Source organism: Anolis sagrei, chromosome 4 (assembly GCF_037176765.1).
Source record: "Anolis sagrei isolate rAnoSag1 chromosome 4, rAnoSag1.mat, whole genome shotgun sequence".
Classification (NCBI taxonomy): domain Eukaryota; kingdom Metazoa; phylum Chordata; class Lepidosauria; order Squamata; family Dactyloidae; genus Anolis; species Anolis sagrei.
In genome coordinates this window covers 139085573-139110610 of record NC_090024.1, presented here as the reverse complement: position 1 = coordinate 139110610, position 25038 = coordinate 139085573, and the positions used below count along the sequence as shown (strand labels likewise).

Sequence of the window (25038 nt, the reverse complement as noted above, 5' to 3'; positions counted from 1 at the left end):
GCGGGAGCGAGAGCAGGGCCTCTCCAGATGATCAAAGAGATCGCGTGGGTTTGTAAACAGAAATAAAGTGGGGCACAAGCACTTTGGAAGTCTACAAAACAGTTTTTCTTTTGTTTTGGATATATGCAGAGGTCACAGTTTTAAATACATTGCTATTAGGACAGTTTCAATCAAATATTGGATGGTTTTATCGAAAAAGATGGACACCAGTGGAATCAGAGGGCCCTGAATATAGTTGTTACATTTCTCCAAAATTTGGAAAATATCCTTTCTTGGATTATAGGTCCTGGAATCTGCCCAGCTAACCTGAACTGCTGGGGTTAATATATTATGCCAGCCTGTAGAATATGGGAGTATGCATCTTCCTCAGAGAAGTTCTAGCTACAAGAATAACTCTTTGACAGGTAAAGTGCTTTTGTTGCATTTTCATCTTTCTCGTTCCTCTCAATTTTGCAAAAAAAAATTATTAGCCTTATAAAAGGCAAGATGAGATGTGGAAATTATTATATATACATTCAAAGTATAAACCGTGAAGACTTTGTTGACTTCTACTCTGGTGACAGTGCCTCATTTGCTATGTATAAAAAGGTTTTATAGAAAATGGGCCATTGCATTGTATTACCAGGTCACATCACACTGCCCTGCTTATAATACACATGCATTTAAAAAATACTCACATAATTAGATTGTGATTCTTGAACATCTAAACGGCCGGGTAATCCAGGTTTAAAAATATGCAAGTAATTATATTTTCCAGGTAGAACACCACCTGTCAGAAGCAGAGATATACAAAATTGCTTGTATAAATGCAGCCAGCATAAACACAGCTAATATTTACAGAAGACAAATATTCTCCCTTCACAACCTTTTGTTATTTTATTTAAAATAAATATGTAATGATTGGAGAGAGAATAGGTATTTTAAAGATTGCACAGGATCATCCCAATTACAGACTTAAATCAAAGCAGATGTACTGATTCCTGCTGAATTTTATCCAGAAATGCAAAAGATGTTATACTGAGAGGGATTTTTTTTTGTAAACACTAGAGACAAAAGAGAAAAAAATGACAAGAAATATCCTGCTTGTTTAAAATTATTCCAGATAATTTAAAGTACTCCAGATTGCCCTCAAAAGGAATATTTATAAGTCTGCTTCATGTATAACTTATAATATTTTTTTCAAAGAATCATAAAATGGAAATGCTAATTCTTTTTCTTCTGCAAGGCAAACATGTGTATATGCCTGTTCAGGTATTTACCCGTCCAACTAAAAATGTTGAATCTGACAAGATTGTAGAAAGCAGATGTAACATTTTCACTGGAATGCTGTGCCTACAGCTCCTTAAGGAGTATACATAAAGCTCTTTTGAGTTTGAGGGTGCTTTTTTGTGTCAAGAGCTACTTCAGAAACTGCAAGTCACTTCTGATGTGACTTTGCAGTCTGCAAAGATGGTGCTCAGGGGAAGCCCAAATGTTTTACCATCCTGTGAGAGGCTTCTCTCATGTCCCCGCATGAGAAGCTGGAGCTGACAGATGGGAGCTCACCCTGCTCTCCAGATTCAAACTTTCAGTCAGCAGTCCTACCAGTACAAGGGTTTAACCCATTGTGCCAACAGTGGCTTCTTATAAAGGTACTACCAAAATGCTATCTCTCAAAAGGTCTGAAGAACCACACAAGTTGTGGGCAAACAGATCTATTAAAATCCTCTTAAAGTAGCTTTAAAAGAGGTACTTCGGGAGGAGAAAGGAAAGGAGAGGGGATCTTAATCTTTTCACTGTCTGTCATTTTAAAATGATAACATTTCTCTTGAATCATCCCAATTTTCCCCATGCAGGCTTCTAGCTGAGCACTTAACCTCACAAACATTTATTTGGAAATTGGTAAAATGAAAGATTTTGGGAGGGAGAATTCTAGTGGAAGGAGGTAAAGAAAGTAAAGATGAAGTACACCCCCCCCCTTTTACCATTGTTCTAATCCAAAAGCAGCTTTTCCTAAAGGCAACTATCAATGTTTTAATGAAAAAAATTATAGTTGCTTTGATATGTAAGGGGAGGGAAAAATCCAGCCACACACTAGAGCAGTGGTTCTCAACCTGTAGGTCCCGTCCCCCCAGATGTTTTGGCCTTCAACATCCATCAATCCTAACAGCTGGTAAACTGACTGCTATTTCTGGGAGTTGTATGCCAAAACACTCAGGGCCCCACAGGTTGAGAACCACTGCATTAGATGAAAATTGAGATTTTTCCTAGCCATACTAGTGGGATGAACAAAGTCATTTGCTGAATAAAATATATTAAAATATCTCAGGATTACCTTGTGTGTATAGCAGAATGGTATATCCATTTGCTATATTTATGTGATTTGAGCCTAATTATGGTGTCTATTGAATCAGTCTGTGCTCAAAAACAGAATCTATAATTCAAAGAGTGCAAAACTTGCAAGATGCAAACAAAAATTGTAATGTAAAAATAAGGAGTGTTCAGACATCACATATAATATATTTCTCTTCTGCATCTAAGTAATTTATCCTAATTTTGGGGGGGGGGGGGAGAGTCCTTCTACCTATCCTTCACTATCACTAAAGATTAAAACATGGATAATTATGAGCAGATCAGCAATACTGAGACAAAAGGTTGGAACTGGCTCACTAGCTTCATTGGAGAAAATGACACAGATGGATCTAGATGTGGCCAGTCAAGGCACACATAACCCTTTAGGAGAAATAGGTATTTTGGGAGTAGGAATGCAGGAAATATGAGGGCAAAGTGAGAATAAAACAACTGTAATCTCCACCAAAAAGGCATATCCAGAAAAAAGCCATATGATTCATTTTTGTAACTATTTATGTACTCTTGTATTAATTTTATTTGACTCCCATTTTTCCTCCAATATACTCAAATCAGCATATAGTTTTCTTCCCCATCTTATTCTCATTATTCTGTGAAGCATAGGAAGTGATTTTATTTCTTATGCCAGTTATAATGGGGTTACTATACTTCTAATTTATAATTGGTGTCAATATCATTGGCTTCTGAGAAAAAAATCTAATAGCACAGAGGGAAAAGTACAGGAAAAATTACATTTTGAGTAATTTAATAAGTTAGGATTACTGTATTACTAAAAACCAAATGCTCATAAAATGTTGTTTTATTTACTTTCCTAAAATGTCATGCTTCAGCAAGATGAGGAGATAATTAAAATACAACAGAAACAAGGACGTTTTCTGACCCACCTTGAATTTTGCATCCCTTGTACATGGGAATAAGTCTATCCAAATCTTCTGGAGGTTCAAACACTGGCTCCAGAGTTGGATCAAAAAGATTCAGCATGGTGGCAGCAAGCTGGAAACCAATCTCTTTTGAGCTGAAGTTGATGTGTGTCCATTCATTGGCATAATATATATTGGAGAACTTGGTCAATGGACCTGCAGCTCTGATGGCCACATCATTGGTATGGAAGTTGGTGTCAATCACAAGCCTCCCATCATAAACAAGACAGGCATCATTAACTGCCTTGAAGGCATCATAATCCACATTCTTGTTGGTAAAGTTAAAGAATGCCTAGAAATAAGGTAAGTCATTAAACAGCCTATAAAACAAACAGTAATATAAACTGTGAAATCAGGTTGAACCCAAACACATTGAAACTAAATCATTTTACAACTGCAAGCATCACTTCCTGCTTAGTTACTTCAATATTCCAGTAATTGATTAGTAACAGAAACATTTATTCTTCCAGTTACTACAAGATAATACAGCATTTAGAATTTATTACTGCTTATAATACTATATAACAATGTGAGGTTTGTAGATCTGTGGAATGTCCAGGGTGAGAGAAAGAACTCTTGTCTGCTTGAGGCAAGTGTTAATGTTCCAACTGGCCAACTTGTTTAACATAAAATGGCCTTCAAAGACTGGCTGATTCCTGCATGGGGAATCCTGGACATTTCACAGATATATATACCTCACTTGCCTAGTTTCCAACAGATCTCACAACCTCTGAGGATGCCTGCCATAGATGTGGGCAAAACGTCAGGAGAGAATGCTTCTGGAACATGGCCATACAGCCTGAAAAACTCACAGCAACTTAGAAGTAGTGTTGTGTGTCATGACCATACTATGGGGATAGCCAGGAACCCCCCAATGTCATTTTCTGGAATCAGTCCTGTAGACAGGGAAATAAGAACCACTGTGCCTCTTGCTTCATCTCACTAGAACCTGTCCACTAAGACGCCATGGTTAATAGTATCAAAAGCCTTTTAGAAATCCAGGAGGATCAATAGCATAGTACACCTGTTTTTTACGAGAGCTATGACATTAATCAGAAAACTAAGGCTGTTTCAGACCCGCATTGGTTACTCTAAACCTGATTCCAAATTGATCTTTCCATTTCTAATTGAAAAACGAATGCTCCAATCTCTCTACACACTACCTACATATCCTAAGGCTTTCAGTACCATACAACACTGAATAAAGCCATTTTCTTTCTCTCTCAAATTTTGCGTCTCCAGCTGCTGACCATTTTTTTCTGCATTGATGCTTAATTGCATTGAGCTCAGAACTTTCACAACAAAACTCCTCAGTTTTTCTTCTCAGCCCTTCTCTTCTCACAAACACTTCATATCTGCTGATACCACTATCTTGTTAGACATCTGTAAAGTATTGGCTTTTGATTCTTCTCTCTCTTTATTCTACATATTTGCAGCTCATTTGTAAGCAGTGCTATTTCTCCCTTTACAATATTGGAAAAATATGACTCCCCCTTCCACTTTCTTTACAAGAAAACCTGGAGAATGCTATGGTCAGGCCTGTAGTGAGGGGGGGGGGGGTTAAGGGTTCAACCCCCCCCCCCTGAAATTTTTCAGATTTTTTAAAAAACCTGGTTTACTCATGAATTTTAACTGGTTAATCCAATCCCCATGCTAAGTCTATGAGATGCAAAAAATTAAGAGTCCCTCCAGAACTGCAAGTACTACCTCAGGCAAATATTGACAATTTATTCACACTGTCATTACTTGCAGCAATAGCCGATGTAGCGAAGCAACCAAGTTGGGGGCGTGTGTGTTGAATGCTCTCATTAAGGAGGCCAGACTTGGTGGAGGTGGTTGACAGGGGCGGAGCTGCGGGCTATTGAAGGCTGCTCTGCCCCCTGCTGTGCTCTTTGCTTCAGCGTGAGCTATGAGGCAGGTTTCGACCCCCTCTCCCGTGAAATTTTCAACAACCCCCCCCCCCCCAAATTTCAACCCCTCCCGAAATTTTTTTCTGGCTATGGCCCTGGCTATGGTCATCCTTCATTTTGACTTCTGCAATCTTACCTTTCACTTTGCACTTTCTTAACTAATCCTTTTACCCATTCTGATTGGAGCACTGCAAACAGCAACATTTATATTTGTTTATTAGAACCTTTCAAATAGTTTGAATAAAAAATCCAAATCAGATATGGAAAGTTTAAAGAAACATTGTTGGACAAGTCCTGGTCGTTTCAATGATTTTCACAGCAAACAATACAATTCTTGTGCAGAGATTATGTCTGATGTCCTACAATTCTGTAGCTCTGATTTTCTAATTAATATATCAAACATGGCAAAGGTGTATACTTACAGCACATTGCAACTTAAATGGCTTTGTTTTAGTAGTGAACGATGCAAATGTAATTGGATCTGGGTAGTCTCCTTCATTCCACTGAGCCAACAGGCTGTCATGATATTCAGCCACACCAGCCCTGGCCAATGCTTTTTGGACAGCCTTCTCAATAGGATTGTTATTGAGAGAAGTAACATTGGAGACGGCAGGAGGATGCACAAGGTGTATCTGGTTGCCCTCAATTCCTAATGATAAGAGGGATTCTGTAGTGGTATAAACGTCAATGGTATTCCCATAGACAATAACATTTCCTGGGGAGGGGGAAGAAATGAGACATATAATAAAAACACTATTAGTGTAATTCAGATGATAATAATACTGAGCTGATCTGTGACCCTCTTGTTGCTCTGATGCTATGAAGCAAACAATGTTGCCTAGCAACAGTAGCTAAGATAATTTAGCGAAGAATCTGCAGAATACATCCCACAAAGTAGCGAGCACTTAATAGAGAAATGGAACATTGATTATGTCCCGGTGTCTGAATCCCTTTGGTTTGAGCATCTCAGCAAAAGTGGGGAGACCTTTTTGTCATGTCCCTCTGCACAACTACCCCACTATCTTTTGTTTGGTTAGATCAAGCTAACATATCAATAACATTTTAAAGCTTGATTGAAGAAATGAGGGAAAACTGGGCATGGAAGCCTCCAAAATTAATTTCCAGGTATTCTCTCACATCATTCCACAAAATGGAAACCATCTGTTCCTCTTTTGTCAGATCGAATAACATTTACAACAAATTGGGCAGAATTTAAGGAGTTGGGGGGTCTCAGTGAAATAAGCATAGGTAGAGTTCATGGCAGCAAATGTAAGCTTTTCTAATCCTACATAATTAGGATTATACTGAGAAGTAAGGGGAGATGGGGAAAATGAGAATGAATAGATCAGAAATGTATACTGCACAGGTAAAAAAGAAGGGGTTATGAGGGAGCAATATACAGATATTTAAATTTAAATATACTATATATAAAATAAGGGCCCCGGTGGCGCAGTGGGTTAAACCGCTGAGCTGATAAGCTTGTTGACCGAAAGGTCACAGGTTCAAATCCAGGCAGCAGCATGAGCTTCCGCTGTCAGCCCCAGCTTCTGCCAATCTAGCAGTTTGAAAACAATCAGATTTGGTCATGTCAGGAGCGTCTTGAGAAACTGCAAGTCGCTTCTAGTGTGAGAGAATTGGCCGTCTGGAAGGACGTCGCCCAGAGGACGCCTGAATGTTGTGATGTTTTAACATCCTTGTGAGAGGCTTCTCTCATGTCCCCACATGAGGAGCTGGAGCTGATAGAGGGAGCTCATTCGCCCTCTCCCCGGATTGGAACCTGTGACCTATCAGTCTTCAGTCCTGCCGGCACAGGGGTTTAACCCACTGCACTACTGGGGGCTCCTGCCAACATGCAGATGTGAGTAGATCAACAGGTACCACTCCGGTGGGAAGGTAACAGCGCTCCATGCAGTCATGCCAGCCACATGATCTTGGAGGTGTCTATGGACAACGCTGGCTCTTCGGCTTAGAAATGGATATCGGACATGACTGGACTTAATGTCAGGGGAAAACCTTTACCTTTACCTATACATAAAATAGTGTTAGTTTCACTGATCATTTAATTAAAATATCTATATCTCCTTATTTCCAGAAGACATCAAAATGATTAGCAAATTCAAAAACTCATAATATGCAGCACATTGATATTTGGTACACTGAACCCAAAAGGTTGGGGAAAGTCCCTAATGTTTCAATATCTCAGCCAGTATGAAGACTGGCAGAGAACTGAAGAAAGTTCAGCCAGTTATCAAATGGCTTACTAAATTATACAATTATAACCACATATGAGTTAAACATCCTCTGAAGCAAAAAAGTGCATTCTTTATTTTTATTTTTAGAAAATGCTTATATGATGTCTTGCTAGAGAAAGAAAATGCTTCTAAAATGGCATTTGCAACATGCACACTTTATAAGTACGTGCAGTAAAATATTTTGAAAAGAAATTACTATTTTGAGACTCTGGCCATAATCTTCTTGATCTAGCAGCTCCTTACAGTCCAGAAAATATTGAGGGATGAAGGGAACAGTAGTCCATCTCCATCTATTGAATAATACAGTCCTGAATGCTAATCCTGTCTATACAAAGATCTTTACAAACACCCAACAAGGCCACAAAGCTATATTTTCCAAAAGAAACACAACCCGAAATGACTGATTTGCCCATCATACGCCACTTCCTTGCCCACTTTGCCATGGAGCCCATTACACAATGCACACTTCTGGTCAAACCCTGTGGCAAAAGGGGTAAGGAAGCGGTGCACGTGGACGCCGTAACAACACACGTTGCCTTTGCTACAATGGGGGAAAACAGGGTAGTGGACACTTCCCCTGGTAGGAGAAGACCAGTGGCGATTAGGGTGATTTGGGGTGTGGGGTGACGGGTTCTCCACGCCACCCGGCAGGACCCAATGGATTCACCACGATGTTTAGCAAATCCAATACTCAATGTGATAAGGTCCTTAGTAGGCCACAAGATACTACAGAAGGGTGAGAGAATTCAATACAAGTTATTCAGTAGTGTAAATAGATGGCAAAACTAGCAACAATGCTTGGTTTTGCAAGACAAAGAAGAGTTCACAGCCAAAGGTCGAATATTCATCTGACTTTGTCTAAAGTTCAACTGAACACTCATAGTTCCAAGAAGTGCCAAAGCTTCCTTCCTTGAGTGAAGTTGGAGAGAATATAGATTGGCAGAATGTAGAGTGGCAAAACCTTGATTTGAAACTATGAACAATGGGACTGCAGATTATTACATTCTCTGCTTTCTCTAATGTGAATCATCCTTCTCCTAGCAACATTTGGAGTCACCTCTTAAGATATTAGAACCAGTGGATTCTCCTTAGCAAAATAACCCAAATAAATGTTTATTACTGCATGGCTCAGTATGTGAGAGGTAAGTCACAATATTCATCTATCTACGGAGAATAAAGTAAACTAACTTGAAAACAAATATTCTTCTGTTATTATCAAGTTACGCATATCAACAGAATGCATTGCTTTTCTGGGGTTCAAATTGAAACTAACTTCAAAAAAATCTCAGATATTTCCAGTGATTAAATAATAAATTTTCATACTGTGAACATTATAAAAAGTCAGATAAGAAATATTTCAATTAATAGTTACTAACCAAAGTTTATTTACTACTGTCCAGGTCCATGCTTAACAAACATGACTGATGAATTCTAAACCAACCCAAAGACCTTGCTTTCCCATTTTCCTACCTCCTATATCCCTCCTCAACAAATTTTACTGACAGTACCTCAGAGGGGCTCCTCCCATATTTCCACTTTTAAAATCACACACATATTGGCAATACTATTTCAAAAACCCTATTCATATTTTGGCTGATAAAAAAGTCTAAATTACTGATGAATTCTAAAAAATTGTGTGTTCTCAATGCCTATGAAAAATTCAATGTAGGTGGCACAATCTTTGGAAGGATAAGAATCTTTCACATTACATCTCTTTTGCTTGGTTAGAGATCAGAAAAAAAGGAAAATTCATTGCAATATCCTTTATTCAGTGAATTTCCTTTGCTTAAATGTCTCTTTTAAATAGACTCTGATAGAGACATGTAGCTTCAAAATTCTATACCCTAAGAATTCTACTCAGATCAGTACTATTAGGTATAACTTTGTTAACTCTTCCATTTCTATACAGTCATGGTTTTCAAGACAGACTTCAATTTTATTTTCCTGATAATGAATGGCAACAGTATTAAATGGAAGGAAATAATGCTCTTGTGATGGAAAGAAATTATATTTCGGTTATCAGTCTTGCTATATATGCCCTCTTAACAGTAATTACAGAATGAACTAGATCATTCCTATAGTTCATAGTAATTTCCAGACATGTCTTAAATATATGAAAACATATCTAGGAGAAACGTAGAAGCAGTCTAAGAATATGCAGCAACTGTAAGTCAGTCCTATTACAGTGGATTTATCAGTTAATAATAGATGGCCATGTCTCAGTTCTGAGAATTCTTAGTCATTTTCTACAACTGGAAATATAAAACTTTCATGAACTTAGTATGACCCGAATTCTTAGGCTTGTAATAATCACATTAAAAAGAAAGCACATTAGAGAGACCATCAGAACTGGTGCTTCATGATTAATACACTGCAGTTTCAATGTTATAATGTTTTAGCAAGCCTGCATTAATAAAGCAGCAAGCTCCACGACAATGGAACAATAAATAACCTGTTTTGGATCATTGAAGCACTTTTGCTCCTTGCATATATCTATCAGTGAGCTTTATTGAATATAAATGATACATTATGAATTAATATTAGAAACAGTTAAAATACTGTGGCATCCCATGCTAACTCAAAAAGGGAAAGGCAATATTAACAGCAAAATCTGGATTCTGGATTCCAGAAGTAACTGTTATCAAGCAAAGACATTTCCTGCATCATAGGCATGAAGGGAGGTTTGTGGCAGGGGGTAGGGGCTAGAACCCATGCCAAAGCTGGTTTCTTTAACCTATTTTGGCACGGGTTTTGACGCTGTCTGGAAGCATCCTGAGCTTCATGAATGAAGAGAACTTGTAGATGGGTGTAGTGTGACACAGCGGAATGAGATCCTACTACTTTGCCTTCAGAAACTGTAGCTATCTGAATCTCAAGTCCTAGCAGACAGGCTTATGACCTGTATGTCTGAATGTGGGGAATAACATGTCAAACTGTGTATTGGTATTAGAAATTGGTACCAAGGCCATTCTCCCTGGCACCTGTAGGCAAGAAATCAGGAGACGCTTACTTCTTGCGGCGAGAGCAATGTCCAATCTCGATAAAATAGTGAAGAGTAGAGACATCACACTGGCAACGAAGATCCGCATAGTTAAAGCAATGGTATTCCCCATAGTCACCTACGGATGTGAGAGCTGGACCTTAGGGAAGACTGAGCGAAGGGAGATAGATGCTTTTGAACTGTGGTGCTGGAGGAAAGTTCTGAGAGTGCCTTGGACCACTAGAAGATCCAAACAGTCCATACTTCAGGAAATAAAGCCCGACTACTCATTGGAGAGAAGGATAGTAGAGGCAAAGATGAAGTACTTTGGCCACATCATGAGAAGGAAAGCTTAGAGAAGACAATTATGCTGGGGAAAATGGAAGGAAAAAGGAAGAGAGGCCGACCAAGGGCAAGATGGATGGATGGGACTGGATTGACCTTGAAGGAGCTGGGGGTGGTGATGGCCGACAGGGAGCTCTAGCATGGGCTGGCCCATGAGGTCACAAAGAGTTGGAAATGACTGAATGAATGAGCAACAACAACAACATACTGTCATATAATCCAATTCAAAGCAGATCATCTGGATTTTATATGGCAGCATAGAAGGGGCCCCAGATAGTTTGAATAAAGCCCAAAGATGGAGTCTAGTGCAAAGTCAAGTTGAAATCCAAAGGAAGAAAGCGAGAATGCAATCCAAATAGAGTACCACCCTGTTCCCACCTATAGCCAAAAAGAAGTGAATCACTCCTCAGCATGTCCTTCAATACTAAGAGGCCAGCCATATGGACCAAAGGAGTAGGGGCTACTGCCAAAATGCTCGCATAACAGCTCTATAAGTTTTCAAATGATGCCCTATGCAGGCACAGTACATTATCTTGTGTGAGTCTCATCACTGAGTTAGATCTACAGGCTACCTTTGTGTAATCTTATGTGTGTAGATAATAAAGAAATCCTGTATGACACAGGTATTCACAGAAACAGATTTAAATATGGACAAGTCTTCCTAAAGCAGCTATGTACATCTTAATAAGGGTAAATGTCTTTCTACATTAACATAATAGTACACAAGGTTTTGTGAAAGTATCTGTACAATACAAGTATCTGTACAATACAAGTTTTTGTGAAAGTATCTGTAGACCGAATCAAAGACAGCTGTGTTTTTCTTTTCAAGTCTACTGTGGCTCAGATCTTACTTTCCTTCCAGTGGATTTTTACTTTGTAAATTTTGTATATCGCTCCAGAGCACATCTATCGATGAAAGTGTATCTAATTTGTTAACTAATGAATAAATCCAGACTTTGCTCTTAGGGCTTTCATTCCAAATCATAAAATAATTATAGATAATTCTTATTTCTAGCCATTATTCCAAGCAAAAAAAATGGTCTGGCAATAACCTGCAAATTAATTCCGAAAACAAACCATGACAGATGAAACATTTTGCAAGGATTAATTAGGGTACAATTATATGCTTGAAATGGAGAAACATTGTGCCAAGAAATGCATCAATGTTGGCTACCTCATCCCAATACAATTGTATTAAAATCCTTACCTGAATTATTAACAACTTTTTCTTTGAGCCACTTAATAGCCATTGAGGTATCGTCATCATCACAAATAAGAAAAAGATTGGAAGGCACAGTTCCTGTATATTTTTGTTCACTCGTGTTTGGGACCTCTCTGTTGGTTAACAATTTTTTAATATCTGCACCAGTAGGACATGGGACCTGTATGAACAGTTAATATTATAGATGAATGTAATATATGACCAGTTCAATTAAGTCACTTTCCTTATGGATATCATTATTTATTTTCAAGAACTTTATCACATGTCAAGCAATCACCAAAATATTAAAATAAAACAGTTAACTGAGGAAAGAGGGAGAAAAGGAAAACAAGGAAAGGAAGAAAAACTTGGGTGTCTATTTTCTGAAAATAAGAGCAGCAAAATGTAACCAGTGGCTTGGATAACTTTAAAAATGCTCTTAAAGCAGAATGAAAAGGTTTCCAAGATGTTTTCTAGGCAAATGAAAATAGAAAAGGAGTTCTACAGTTCAGGAACAACCATAGATGCTATTTCAACTCCAAAGGCGGAGGCACAAAGAAAAGAATCGCAGAAAGTCAGAAATATGGGCAGTACTGAAAGACTGCTGAGAGCAGTCAGTTCTTATGACAGCCCAAGTTGATCTTTCAAATGATGAAAAAGCCCATCCAAACCTGAAAACCAACTCTCTGATCAACTTTACCAGTTATCGACAGAACTTCCACTTTGTCTGGATTCAGTTTCATGATTTCTATTAGTACACCAGTCGGATCCTTTGCGTATTTTCTCAGATCTGACTGAGTAGAATATTTACACCTAAATAAAATTTCACTGGATGGCAGGCTCATCTTCTAGAATTCATCTTATATTTATATTTTAGCAAAATTGTACTTTAATTTAGTACAGTACAATTTAATTCAAAATTGGAGCTCCTGGTGGCGCAATGGGTTAAACCCTTATGCTGGCAGGACTGCTGACCAGAAGGTCGGCGGTTTGAATCAGAAGAATGAGGTGAGCTCCCATCTGTTAGCTCCAGCTTCTCATGCAGGGACATGAGAGAAGCTTCCCACAGGATGGTAAAACATCCGGGCATTCCCTGGGCAATGTCCTTGCAGACGGCCAATTCTCTCACACCAGAAGCAATTTCCAGTTTCTCAAGTCGCTCCTGACATGAAACAAATATCCAAATTATGGCAAAAGGATTGTATATCTTATACTGAAGGAAAGTACTTATAATTGTTCTTCCTTTGAGTTCTTTAATTGCCCCCAATATGAAACACACTAACTTTCATAATGTCAGGCTACCATCTCACCTGATACTGCTGGCCAGTGCAGAGAATGAGGTGGTCATACGGTACTTTTTTATTATTGGAAACTATGACATGCTTTGCAGATCTGTCTATACCAATCATTTTTCCAGCCACAACTTTAATCCATGAAGCAAGTGACATCAATGCATAGTCATCTTCATTAAAACAGTGGCTGTGAAAAAAAACATATCATTTTGTGGCAGCTGATTCCAAGCATTGACATCTGAAGAGAGGGGGCAGGTATAAGTCCCATAAATGATGAAGTCCTTGCTATTTTATTGCATGTAGACTAAAGATCTATTCACAGATATTTAATATAACAACCTGGATAATATCCTCTTGAAATAAAATAATTCTGTGCATAAGAGCACATTGCAAAACATATAAAATATTATGGTTAATCCACATGTTACTAGACAAATGTATTTGCTATATGAAAGTTTGCACAGTTCACCTCTGGAGTAGGGCTTGAAATGCTTCTATTCCTGTTTTTTAAAGGTTTTTCATAGACTCAGAGAAAGCCAACAATCCCCATATTCCCTAGAAGACACTTAGGAGCAAAGCATTTTTTACACACATACTCGGGACTCTGGCAACCACAAAACTTGTCCTGGATGCTCCACACATCATTTAAGCCAGAGTTTCTCAAACTGTGTTCCTCCAGATGTTTTGGACCTCAGCACCCACAATTCCTAGTAACTTGTAAGCTATGTATTGCCGAAGACTTCTGTGGCTGGAATCACTGGATTGTTGTAGGTTTTTCAGGCTATATGGCCATGTTCTAGACGCATTCTCTCCAGACATTTTGCCTGCCTCTAAGGCAGGCATCCTCAGAGGTTGTGAGGTCTGTTAGAAACTTGTAAGCTGGCTGGGGTTTCTGGGAGCTGGAGTCCAAAACACGTGGAGGAGCACAGTTTGAGAAACACTGGTTTAAGTGAAGCCTTTGGAGATGCTTTCAATAAAATAATACGCTATCACAGCCATGGATTTTAAACCTGAGACATTTATACTGCTATTGTCTTAGGAACATTGCATATGTGTTTGTTTTACAATGCATCTCTTTGATTAAGACCGGAGAGCTTTTGATTCTCCTGATGTCTGAATCAATAACTCCCATAATCCTTTTATGATCATGGCGGATGGGACTTTATAGAACATCTGGAAAACCAAAGTCTCCTAACCTCTGAAATAGATAAAAACAGTTTGGCCTCTTCTACACTGCCATATAATCCAGATTATCAAAGAAGTTAATCCACATTATCTACTTTGTCCTGGATTAGATGAGTCTACACTGTCATATAATGTGGGTTTTATATGGCAGTGTAGAAGAGGCCTTTGTGTGAAGATTTAAATTAGCAACAGATGTGATTTTGGGGGAATTTGACTACTGCCTTATTTGCACTATTTGCTAGAAAACTCTTAGCCTTCAGCTAATGTTTACAGACTCACTCTAACGGATAATGCACCTTATTCTCATAGCATGAGCTACAGCTTTTCATTGCTGAAAGATATTCTCTGCCTGCTGTGGGTTGGATTCATTTATTTAGGAATATCTTCCCCCATAGTGACTTAAAAGCAGAGGGTATTATCTCTGTTGGTTATAAACGAAATGCTTCTCCACACGAAACTATGCCTTTAATATGTTATCAACTGTCCAGGAGTAACCTTACCAGCTGCAGTAAGTGAAATGAATTATAGCAGCGGTAGAAACCTTTAACCTTTAGTTTGGGCTTGCAATTTCTACCATTTCTTCCCAGCATGGCCCACAGTAAGAAATTGTGGGGACTGCAGTCCATACTTCTGGAGGGCCAAGGTCCCTCAAAATGTATTACTTATATGTTGAATTACATGTGTACCTAAAGCTACATGTGTTCCTGAAGCAAGAAAGATGTTCCACTTTTAACTCAGAGAGTTAAATTCTTAGGACATGTAGAAGAGATTGAAAATGAAGAATGAAAATTTCAGTATCCTTAACATTTAGAGATTATCAGCAGGGCAGTGATTTGGCAGAGACAAATGACAGAAAATAAGGCACTAGTATACACTATATGGAGCTTTCATCTATATTTTGTAAAACATAAATAAAACAACCTTCCTTAGCATCTACCACATATGAGCTTTGTAAGTTCAAAACAATGTTTAAATCTTATTGGAAATGCCTTGTAACAAACCTGTTAATTAAACATCTCAGATTGTTTGATTCACCTTTCCCTGGCAGTCCATGAGTTGAAATCAAGGTAAGATTGTTGAATTTCAAGTGTGGGCTAAAGCAGGAAACAAAACAAAAACGCGAATATGATGCATATAATCAATATACATTTCTTAGGGTTCCTGAAAATATTCTACCTTCACAGAAAAGCTATGAGAGTTGTCAAAGTTCACTTGTCTTTCTATCTTTTATAAATGCAAACTTGTTTAGGCATAACACTAAGTCATAGTTAAATTACATTTTAATGTGCCCTCAACCAGGGCCGTAGCCAGAAAAAAATTTCGGGGAGGGTTGAAAATTTCGGGGGGGGGGGGGTGAAACGTGCCTCCTAGCTCACGCTGCAGCAAAGAGCACAGCAGGGGGCATAGCAGCCTTCAATAGCCTGCAGCTCCGCTCCTGTCAACCACCTCCACCAAGTCTGGCCTCCTTAATGAGAGCATTCAACACCCCCCCCCCCCCAACTTGGTTGCTTCGCTACATCGGCTATTGCTGCAAGTAATGACAGTGTGAATAAATTGTCAATATTTCCTTGAGATAGTGCTTGCAGTTCTGGAGGGACTCTTAATTTTTTCATATATTTTTGAAAAGATGCAAGATGACAGCTCTGCAACTCTGGACAAATGCATTGGACAGTGAACTACTAGTGATTTCTGTAGACTATCTGTAAGGGCAAATGTCACTTTCTAAGACAAGAAAACAAAATAGGAAGCCTTGTCCCATGCTGATACAGAACATATCAATATTATTGATTTATACAAGACTACTGTTAACAGAAGGTAAACAGTTCATCAAAAAGGCAGAAGGCTTGTCCTAGCCAACAAGATGGAAGGCAAGCCCAAAAGCTTACTGAGAAATAATAATAATAAACTTTATTTTTAGAATGCCCTATCTCCCCTGGGGGACTCAGGACGGTTTACACATACAAAAGCAAATATTCAATACCTGGCATATACTAAAACATTACAACAATAAACATAATACGGAATAATGACAGCGTTGTACTAATCAAATGAAATTAAATATCAAAATAAAAACATAGAACAATTAATAACTAAACAAGTACATTTAAAAGCATGGTTAACAATAAAACATCTAACATAGTCAGCACAATTAAAAATTGGGTAAAGCATTTGGCTGTTAGTTGTTCTTAACTGTATCATAATGGCCACGAAGTAAAGATAGGACAGACTACTTTTCTTTTTAAATTTTTAAAAATATAATGTATTTTCCATATATATATATATGAATGATAGAAAAAGAAGAGAAATATGAGAAATAAGAAGAAGGACAGAATGCTTTTCAATGGCATTACTAAAGTGCTGTAATCCTCCTCCAAGAGGTTCCATAGACATTTCTCCAAGAGATACCGTAGAAGCAAAATGAATAATCTTGTACTGTAAAACATGAAATTTCACTGGGAGATAAAAGGGTTTCAGTGGCAATTCTTCATATTAGAGCTACCTCCAGAATTTTGCAATCCTTTAGGAAAGACATCTTCAGAGGTCTGGAATATCTGGTCTGATCTCTATGCAGAGAGAATGCAGCCTAGAGATCAACCCATGTTGGTATGAAGGATCATTTTCTGTTTTGTTTTGTTTTTTAATCTTACAAATACCTAACCTAAACCACCCCTGATGTATGCTGTAGCCTAGAACCGAAAGAAGAAATTTTGGTCTAAAAATACCATTTAAGAGCCTAAGAAAAACCATGCTGGATCAGAACAAAGGGCTATGCAGCCCAGCATCTTTGTATACAGTGGTCAAGACATTATCAATGGAGAGAAGAAAACAGGAAATGAATGCTACAGTTTTTAATCACAGTATCTCCACTCCTGAATTGCAGTATTGGAGCAATATATTATGTATTGATACCATTTTCATCTTTTCTAGTGAAAATTTAATAAAATAATCAGAAAACCCACACATTCTTCTCCTGCCCCCCAGTAACTCATATGCAGAGAAATGCTGCCTCTGCTATAATAATATATGTCCACCATTATTTGTAGTCACCAACAGTCATGTCTTCTATGAACATATAATTCTCTTTTAAAGCCATCCACATTGCAGGCTATCTTGTGTTAGAGAATCAGATTAAATATATGATGTGAAGTCATTCTTTCTATTTGCCCCAAATTTCCTAATACACTGCTTCAGTACATGACGCCAGGTATTAGTGTTAAGAGCAAGGGCAATGAACTTCTTTTACTGCACTTTCCTCAGACCACTTCCTATAGGTAGAAGTGCCCCTTGTAAATTTCAAGAGCACTGGACCATACTTCAGCTAAGTTAGTCAAGTTAACAAATGTCCATGAACAACACATATGATTTTTGCTTCTTTAAGTGCAAAGGTATGACATTTGGAGCACACAAACCTAAAATGTATAAATTTAAAAATGTATCTATGCAAAATGAATTGACTCCTACCTTAAATTGGACATCGTATCTAGTGTATACCAATTAATACCAAAATATTAAGTGTAGCTAAATTTATATATATATATATATATATTATATATATATATATCTCCATCCCCACACATACATACACACACTTGTGGGAAGGAGGAGGGAGCAAGATTGTTTTCTGCTGCCCTGGAGACTAGGATGCGGAGCAATGTCTTTAAACTACAAGAAAGGAGATTCCATCTGAACATTAGGAAAAACTTTCTAACAGTAAGAGCTGATTCATCAGTGGAACTCTCTACCCCCAAATGTGGTGGAGGCTCCTATGGAGGCTTTTAAACAGAGGCTGGATGGCCATCTATTGGAGGTGCTTTGAATCAAATTGTCCTACTTCTTGTCAGGGGGTTGGACTAGATGGTCCATGAGGTCTCTTCCAATGCTATGATTCTATGAATGAGCATGTTGAAATGGCAAAAGGTCTAAGGCCTGGAATATGTGAATTCTAGTTTTTCACTAGTCACAAAACACACCACGTGGCCTTGAACCTGTAGTCACTCTTAGCCTGGTCTTCCCTGCAGAACAGTTGTGCGGGTATTGTGCAAAAGGTGAAAGCCATGCTTTAACTCAGGGATCCTCAAACTAAGGTATGTGGGCCAGATGTGGACCTCCAAGGTCATTTCACCACCCTAAACTTTAGACTTAGGGTCACCCTAAGTCTGAAATGACTTGAAGGCACATAAAAACAACCCTAATTAATGTATTGTCGAAGGCTTTCATGGCTGCCATAGATGCAGGCAAAACGTCAGGAGAAATGCCTCTAGAACATGGCTCTATAGCCCGAAAAAACCCACAAGAACCTAACCCTAATTAACATTACTATCACATCAGCCAAAAGCAGGCCTACACTTCCCATTGTAATACTACTGTAGTAAGTTTATGTTAATTAAAAATTTTCTTCATTTTAAATATCGTTCTTTCATTTTCTTATTTTCTTTTGTTTTTTTGGCACTACAAATAAGATATGAGCAGTGTGCATAGGAATTCAAACCATAGTCCAGCCCCCAATAGTCTGAGGGACCATGAACTGGCCCTCTGTTTAAAAAGTTTCAGAACCCCTGCTTTAAATGGAGAGATATACGTATAACAAGCAATATCTTTCACCATCCCCCCCCCCCAATAACTGGTAGCAGGTATTCTCTTAATTATGTTTCATTATTAGTTTATTAGCAACACAAATGCTACTTCTAGTTCTTAAGGACTAGAAAAACCTCAGTTTTGCATATCCTTGATAGTTCAGATTTTAATGTTCTTTCAACTTGCATTTTTATGTAGTTCTAATCTTAAACTGAAGACAGATTAACATTTCAAGAATAACTATACATTGTATTTATTGTGTGATCTCATCTTTATAGTTTCAAAGTTATAGTTTGTAAGAGCAAGTGTTACCTTCTTGGAAAAGGTCACCCCTATGGATCCATTTACAGAAATGCTTCCAGACTGGAAGAAGGCATACTTAGAACATAACTACAACTGTAAGCATCTTCTGAATCCTTCTAAGTGTGGTGCTTTATCATAACTGGGGTAACTTGCAGTTTCCCAAGTCACTTCTGACACACGGACAAAAGTAAAATAACTGGAAATAATCTAATTGGAACATTCAAGCACATCCAATGCAAAGAATAAGTCCAGTTATCATTCTAGGGGGGGCTTCCACAGAGCACTATATTCCAGAATCTCAAGGCAGGAAATCCCACATTATCTGGGTGTAGACTCAGATAACCCAGTTCAAAGCAGATATTTCTGCCTTGATATTCTGGGATACAGGGCTGTGTGGAAGAGTCCTAAGTCACTGGTCTCAACCTGTGGGCCCTCCCAGATGTTTTTGGCTTCAACTCCCAGAAATCATAACAGCTGGTAAACTGGCTGGGATTTCTGGGAGTTGTAGGCCAAAACACCTGGGGACCCACAGGTTGAGAAACACTGCTCTAAGTGGAAGCTGACTGAAAGAGGTAAGGCCAGAAAATTGGATATTGTAGAGATCTGTGAGATGTTCTCTTCAAGTTAGCAGTTCAGGCTCAAAAAAATGCTTAACTTTTCAGTTCATTGGTTTGGCCACCCTAGCAGTTTGTTTGCAGCACAAGATTTGAGAATAATTATGTCAAGATTTGAGAATAATTATGTTATGGTTTTGTTGTTGTTTATTCAGTTGCTTCTGATTCTTCATGACCTCCTGGACCAGCCCACGTCAGAGCTTCCTGTCAGTCGTCACCACCCCCAGCTCCTTCAAAGTCAAGGCAGTCACTTCAAGGATAACATCCATCCATCTTTCCCTTGGCTGGCCCCTCTTCCTTTTTCCTTCCATTTTCCCCAGGATCATTATCTTCTCCGAGCTTTCCTGTCTTCTCATGATGTGGCCAAAGTACTTCATCTTTGCCTCTAATACCCTTCTCTCCAATCAGTAGTCATGCTTTATTTCTTGGAGGATGGACTAGTTTGATCTTCTCGTGGTCCAAGGCACTCTCAGAATTTTCCGCCAACACCACAGTCCAAAAGCATATACGTTCCTTTGCTCAGCCTTCCTTATGGTACAGCTCTTGCATCCACAGGTTACTACAGAGAATACCATTGCTTTAACTATGCAGATCTTCATTGCCAGTGTGATGTCAATGGTTTATACTAACCTAATTGTGATTCATAAATTCTGTATTTAAATTCCTCAAAAAGGCATAATTTACTGTCATTGTGAAAAAGAGAAGAAGTGATGCAACGGAGGAACTGCATATTGGCTTATGTTTTTAATGTATATAAAGAATGGTGAATACTGTGTGCTGCTTTAGTACAGGGCACCCTTCAGGGTTTTCTTTAAAGTAAAGGCTTCATGTTAAGAGCTGAACCCAACCAAGCATTAAACAAGTGCACCTGCATTATCGAAGCAAATAATTCCAGAAGGGATTCCTGTTGCTGTGGATACAAGAGGAAAAGAACAGCTCAAAGATACTTGCAAAAGCAGGAGGGATTAGAGTATCTAGGGAAATAAGTAAAAGGTATTGGGTTTCATTGCCTGGTTTTAGAGGGCAGCTACAAAAGGAGGCCTCAACATCCTTGGCTTTCAAATAAAAAAGGGTCATGTTGCCAATTTATCTAGGGCATGATAAAGGAAACACAAGGCACTTTCGAACATCATTTTAGATGGTTTTCATCCCAGCAAAATATTGAGCAGATTATTATCTTGGATGAAAGCACCTTATAAACAAAGAAGGTGAATAAGGTTTTAAAAATAGCCATTTTCCGGGACTATTAAACGGTGTTCAATAAGCCAGAAATTTTGTGCGCATTCAAATAACTTACATTTCTAAATAAGAAGAAGCAAATATTCCATCATATAGTTTGAAGACACAAAATGTAATAGCCTTGCCAACGCTAAACAGGTGTGAGCCTGGGCAATACCTCAGTGGGAACTTGTAAGTGCCTGTAAATGTAGGACATAAATATGAGAAATGCTACAAAAAGCCTGTAGACTTCAGGCCCGAGTGTCTTCAAAACAGTATTAATAGCAAGACAGGTGTAGTAAGCACATTGGAGCCAGGATACAGGCATAGAGGGTTGTGTATCTATACTAATGTATCATCCTGCTAAATGGCTACCATAAATAATCTTGTGAGGCACTATCTTTCTTCACTGGGTATGTCTCAAATTTGTCACAAACACCATCCATTGTAATTGTGATTTCACAACAAGGCAAGATAGAACATGCCCTATTTGTCTCTGTCTCAGCATTGATCTTCCGCATTTGCTCTAAATGATGCAAGGAGACAATGTCTGAACGATTTTGCTTCAGTAATACTAAGCGCATGACAAACCACTGCATTGTTTCGCTTTGGTATTATTTCCCTCAGTGTGGATAAAAGGGCACATATTTCAGCCAACTCATGTGGCAAAAGGCAGATAGCATAAAACAATAACAATTACTAAAACATTCATTACATGTTCGCCCTGTGATCAGCAAGTAAGCACTAACTATTTAATTAGACAACTAATTAGTGGCAGGCAACAAGGAAAGCTCCTGACATTCTCAGACAAATGTAAAGATAAAAAGCCTAATTAAACAGCAAGCATTATGCTAGCTATTGCCAAGCAAGACAGCTGTGCAGGATATTGTGTAATACTGGACTACCAGATAACAGGACTTTTAGCTGTTCTTTCACAAGTAGGGCTTTAGAAGCATACAATTTCTAAGCCATTTAGGCTGCTAAACAGGCCCAAAGGAAGGAGAAGAGAAAATCCATTAATTTATTTCTAACCTCAGAAAATCAGGGTTTAGAAGAAATATATGTATGCAAGCAAACTGCTGTCCACTCTGAGTGGTACCAGCATATTTAAATGTCCATGCTTTCCTAGTAGTACACAGTAGTAAACTTAATAACCTTTTCCTAATCAGTATTCACAAATGATTGTTCCAGCTTCCCAGAGCTATGAGAAAGTTCAGAGGTACAAGATTCAGAGGTAAAGTTGTTAAGAAACTTGCTGAAATATAGAGACTGAGCAGTGCACGCCAACAATTATATTTAAAATCCCAAATTGGGGAAATTCTCTAATGTTGATCATTTATTGAGTCCCAAAGTTATCTCTCTATGACCCTGATTATATAACCCAAAACATGGGATGGGAGATAAATGCCCCCTCTCTTTCTCTCATTTGGATATTCTATTGTGGAAACTGTTGCTAATATTCACTCAGTATTTGATGGTCATTTTTGAAGTGTCAAGGGTCCCATCTGGTCAGGATTCTTGGACATCATGTCGACAAAATGCTTCAATAAGTCTGTCTCACGTGTATTCTCTCTGGTCAGGCTTACTGGATCAGTTTCAGTTGCTGTGGCCTGATGATGAGGGTAAGATATCCTGCATAATTCAGGTAAGTTGTCACTCCCAGGGGTCTTCCAGAAGAGACAATTCATTTTGAGACGCAGGAAAAGGACAGGTGGTCTAGAGAGTCTGAAGGCTGCAAAAAAAGCTTTGGGGTTGTGGAGCTCATGCTACTCCAGGACTACATTTTGTCCATCTCTGCTCTAAAGTACTTTATGGTTTAAGAGTGTCATGTGTTTGGTTTCAGTATCTCATCTGCTATCATTACTTTATCACATCTTCCAGGTTGTCAACTATAATAGTATCACATGGGCATGTGTAAACATATAATTTTTCTCCATTTTGCAGTGTTAGTAAATCTGACCTGAGGGAAAACATGCAATATTGTCAATGGTTTGACAACATAAAAGATACAAGTTATAGTTACTGAAGACCATAGGATTATAAAGATACAACTAGCATTGTCTTATTGTAATCTGACCAGAACTCTGGTAATTAGTGGTACAGCCAAAGAGTGTTTAGATTTGTTCCAAGGTGAATGAATATGTTTTTGATAGACTACGTCCAGTTGCCCTCCTCCAGAGCAAAGCTGAGCACACTGGGCATTTATCAGAGTCACAAATAGGTCTACCCGTAATCTTCTCCGGCCCCTTCTACACAGCTGAATAAAATCCAACATTATCTGATTTTGAACTGGAATATATGGTAGTGTGGATTTAGATAACCCAGATCAAAACAGATATTGTGGGATTTTCTGCCTTGATATTCTGGATTATACAGCTGTGTGGAAGGACCCTCCCTCTACAAAAAATTAAAATTAAAACATGGAACGAGAGCAAAAAAAGTATTTATCCAGCAAATACTATTGTAGTCAATTTTTTTCTGATTATTTATAAATTCCATGAACGGTATCCATTCTTCCTGAAATTTTTGGGTGTTTACTTATTGTAGAGCCAAAGTTAATTTGTCCATTTCTGCCATCTCATTTTTTTTGTAATCCAGTCTTCTGATGTTGGTATATTTTGCTGTTTCCATAATTTTGCATATTCAGTTCTAGCTGCTGTGGTCATGTAAAGAAAAGTTGTTTCCTGTTGCTTTAATATTTGTTTGTCTAACAATCCCAATAAAAAAATCTCGTTTCAGTAGGATTTTAATCTTTAAAATAGTTTCGATAGCTCTATATATATTTATCCTGAATTTCCTTGCTCCTGGGCATGTCCACTACAAATGATAGAAAATTCCAGGTTTTTTTGTTACACTTCCAACATAGGTCAGATCTTTTATACATCTTTGACAGCTTTTCTGATATTATAAACCATTTCTACATCATTTTATTTTTAAAGTCTTTGATGGTATATATTATTGTAAATTTAAGTTGTTTCTTCCAGAGTTCTTCCCATTCTTCTGGATTTATTTTTCGGATCACATTTTTGGCTCATTGTTGGGAAGCTAGTGAGAAGCTGAAGGATAGATTGGTGGGAAGAATGGGATAGTGGAATGTTGCAAGAAAAAGACTCTGACACCATTTGTTAGAATTTATCTTGCTTTACAAGGGTAAATATGGTTTTTATTTATACTATCAGACATGCTGTCTCTTGCACTATCCAAAATTTCAACAATAGAGGCAGCATTGGCTCTTCCTATGATTCGACAGATATAACTCCTTGTTATGGTCCAGGCAGGTTCTTCTCACAGTTTCTCTTTACATAAAAGACTCCATGGTGCAATTGGAATCTGAGGGAGATTCTGAACGCTCAAGGAAGAATTGGGAGCCATTATTATTATTATTTTGCATTGTAGGAATACAGAAACAATTCCTAGCTAACCTAGACAGTACATATTTGCTGGACAGTCAGTTAAGAAATGTTCAATATCTTCCACAGTTTGTTTTCCCCATGCGCAGAATCTCTCATTTCTTGGGATGTTACAGTAGCGTCCGGTTTGCATCGTAATACCGAGTTGTTCAAACCTAGCCCTAGTATATATTCTTCTTAAGGGTAGAGGAAGTGGAATAGTTAAATAGTGTTCTAAATGAATATTCCTTTTGTGGGAAGCTAAAAACCTTGTGGTAGAAGACCTACCTATGATCTCTAGGTCCAGCTGAGCATAGACATCCCGAGTGCGCTGCATGAGCACTTGCCGTGCCCCAGGACCAAGAGCACCCAGAAATTGCAAAGGCAGGCCAATTCTAGCCAACCCATTATTCAGAGCCACCAGCCACGATGACTTCTGGTCATGCTGGACTCGATCCTCTAGACATAGGCAAGGAAGTCCAGAATACACTGAATTGCGCGACAG

General features: G+C 38.3%; 1 protein-coding gene across 1 annotated transcript in view; it reads right to left on the bottom strand.

Moving 5' to 3' along the window:
- The window catches only part of CFAP61 (cilia and flagella associated protein 61), a 113248-nt gene that overhangs the window by 19823 nt on the left and 68387 nt on the right, over positions 1-25038 (bottom strand). The window contains exons 19-24 of the mRNA XM_060774089.2: positions 15436-15528; positions 13268-13436; positions 11964-12138; positions 5602-5894; positions 3234-3561; positions 678-769 (exon numbers count right to left, since the gene is read on the bottom strand). Of these exons, the coding sequence (XP_060630072.2) occupies positions 678-769; positions 3234-3561; positions 5602-5894; positions 11964-12138; positions 13268-13436; positions 15436-15528 (1150 nt within the window). The remainder of the gene's footprint in view (positions 1-677; positions 770-3233; positions 3562-5601; positions 5895-11963; positions 12139-13267; positions 13437-15435; positions 15529-25038) is intronic.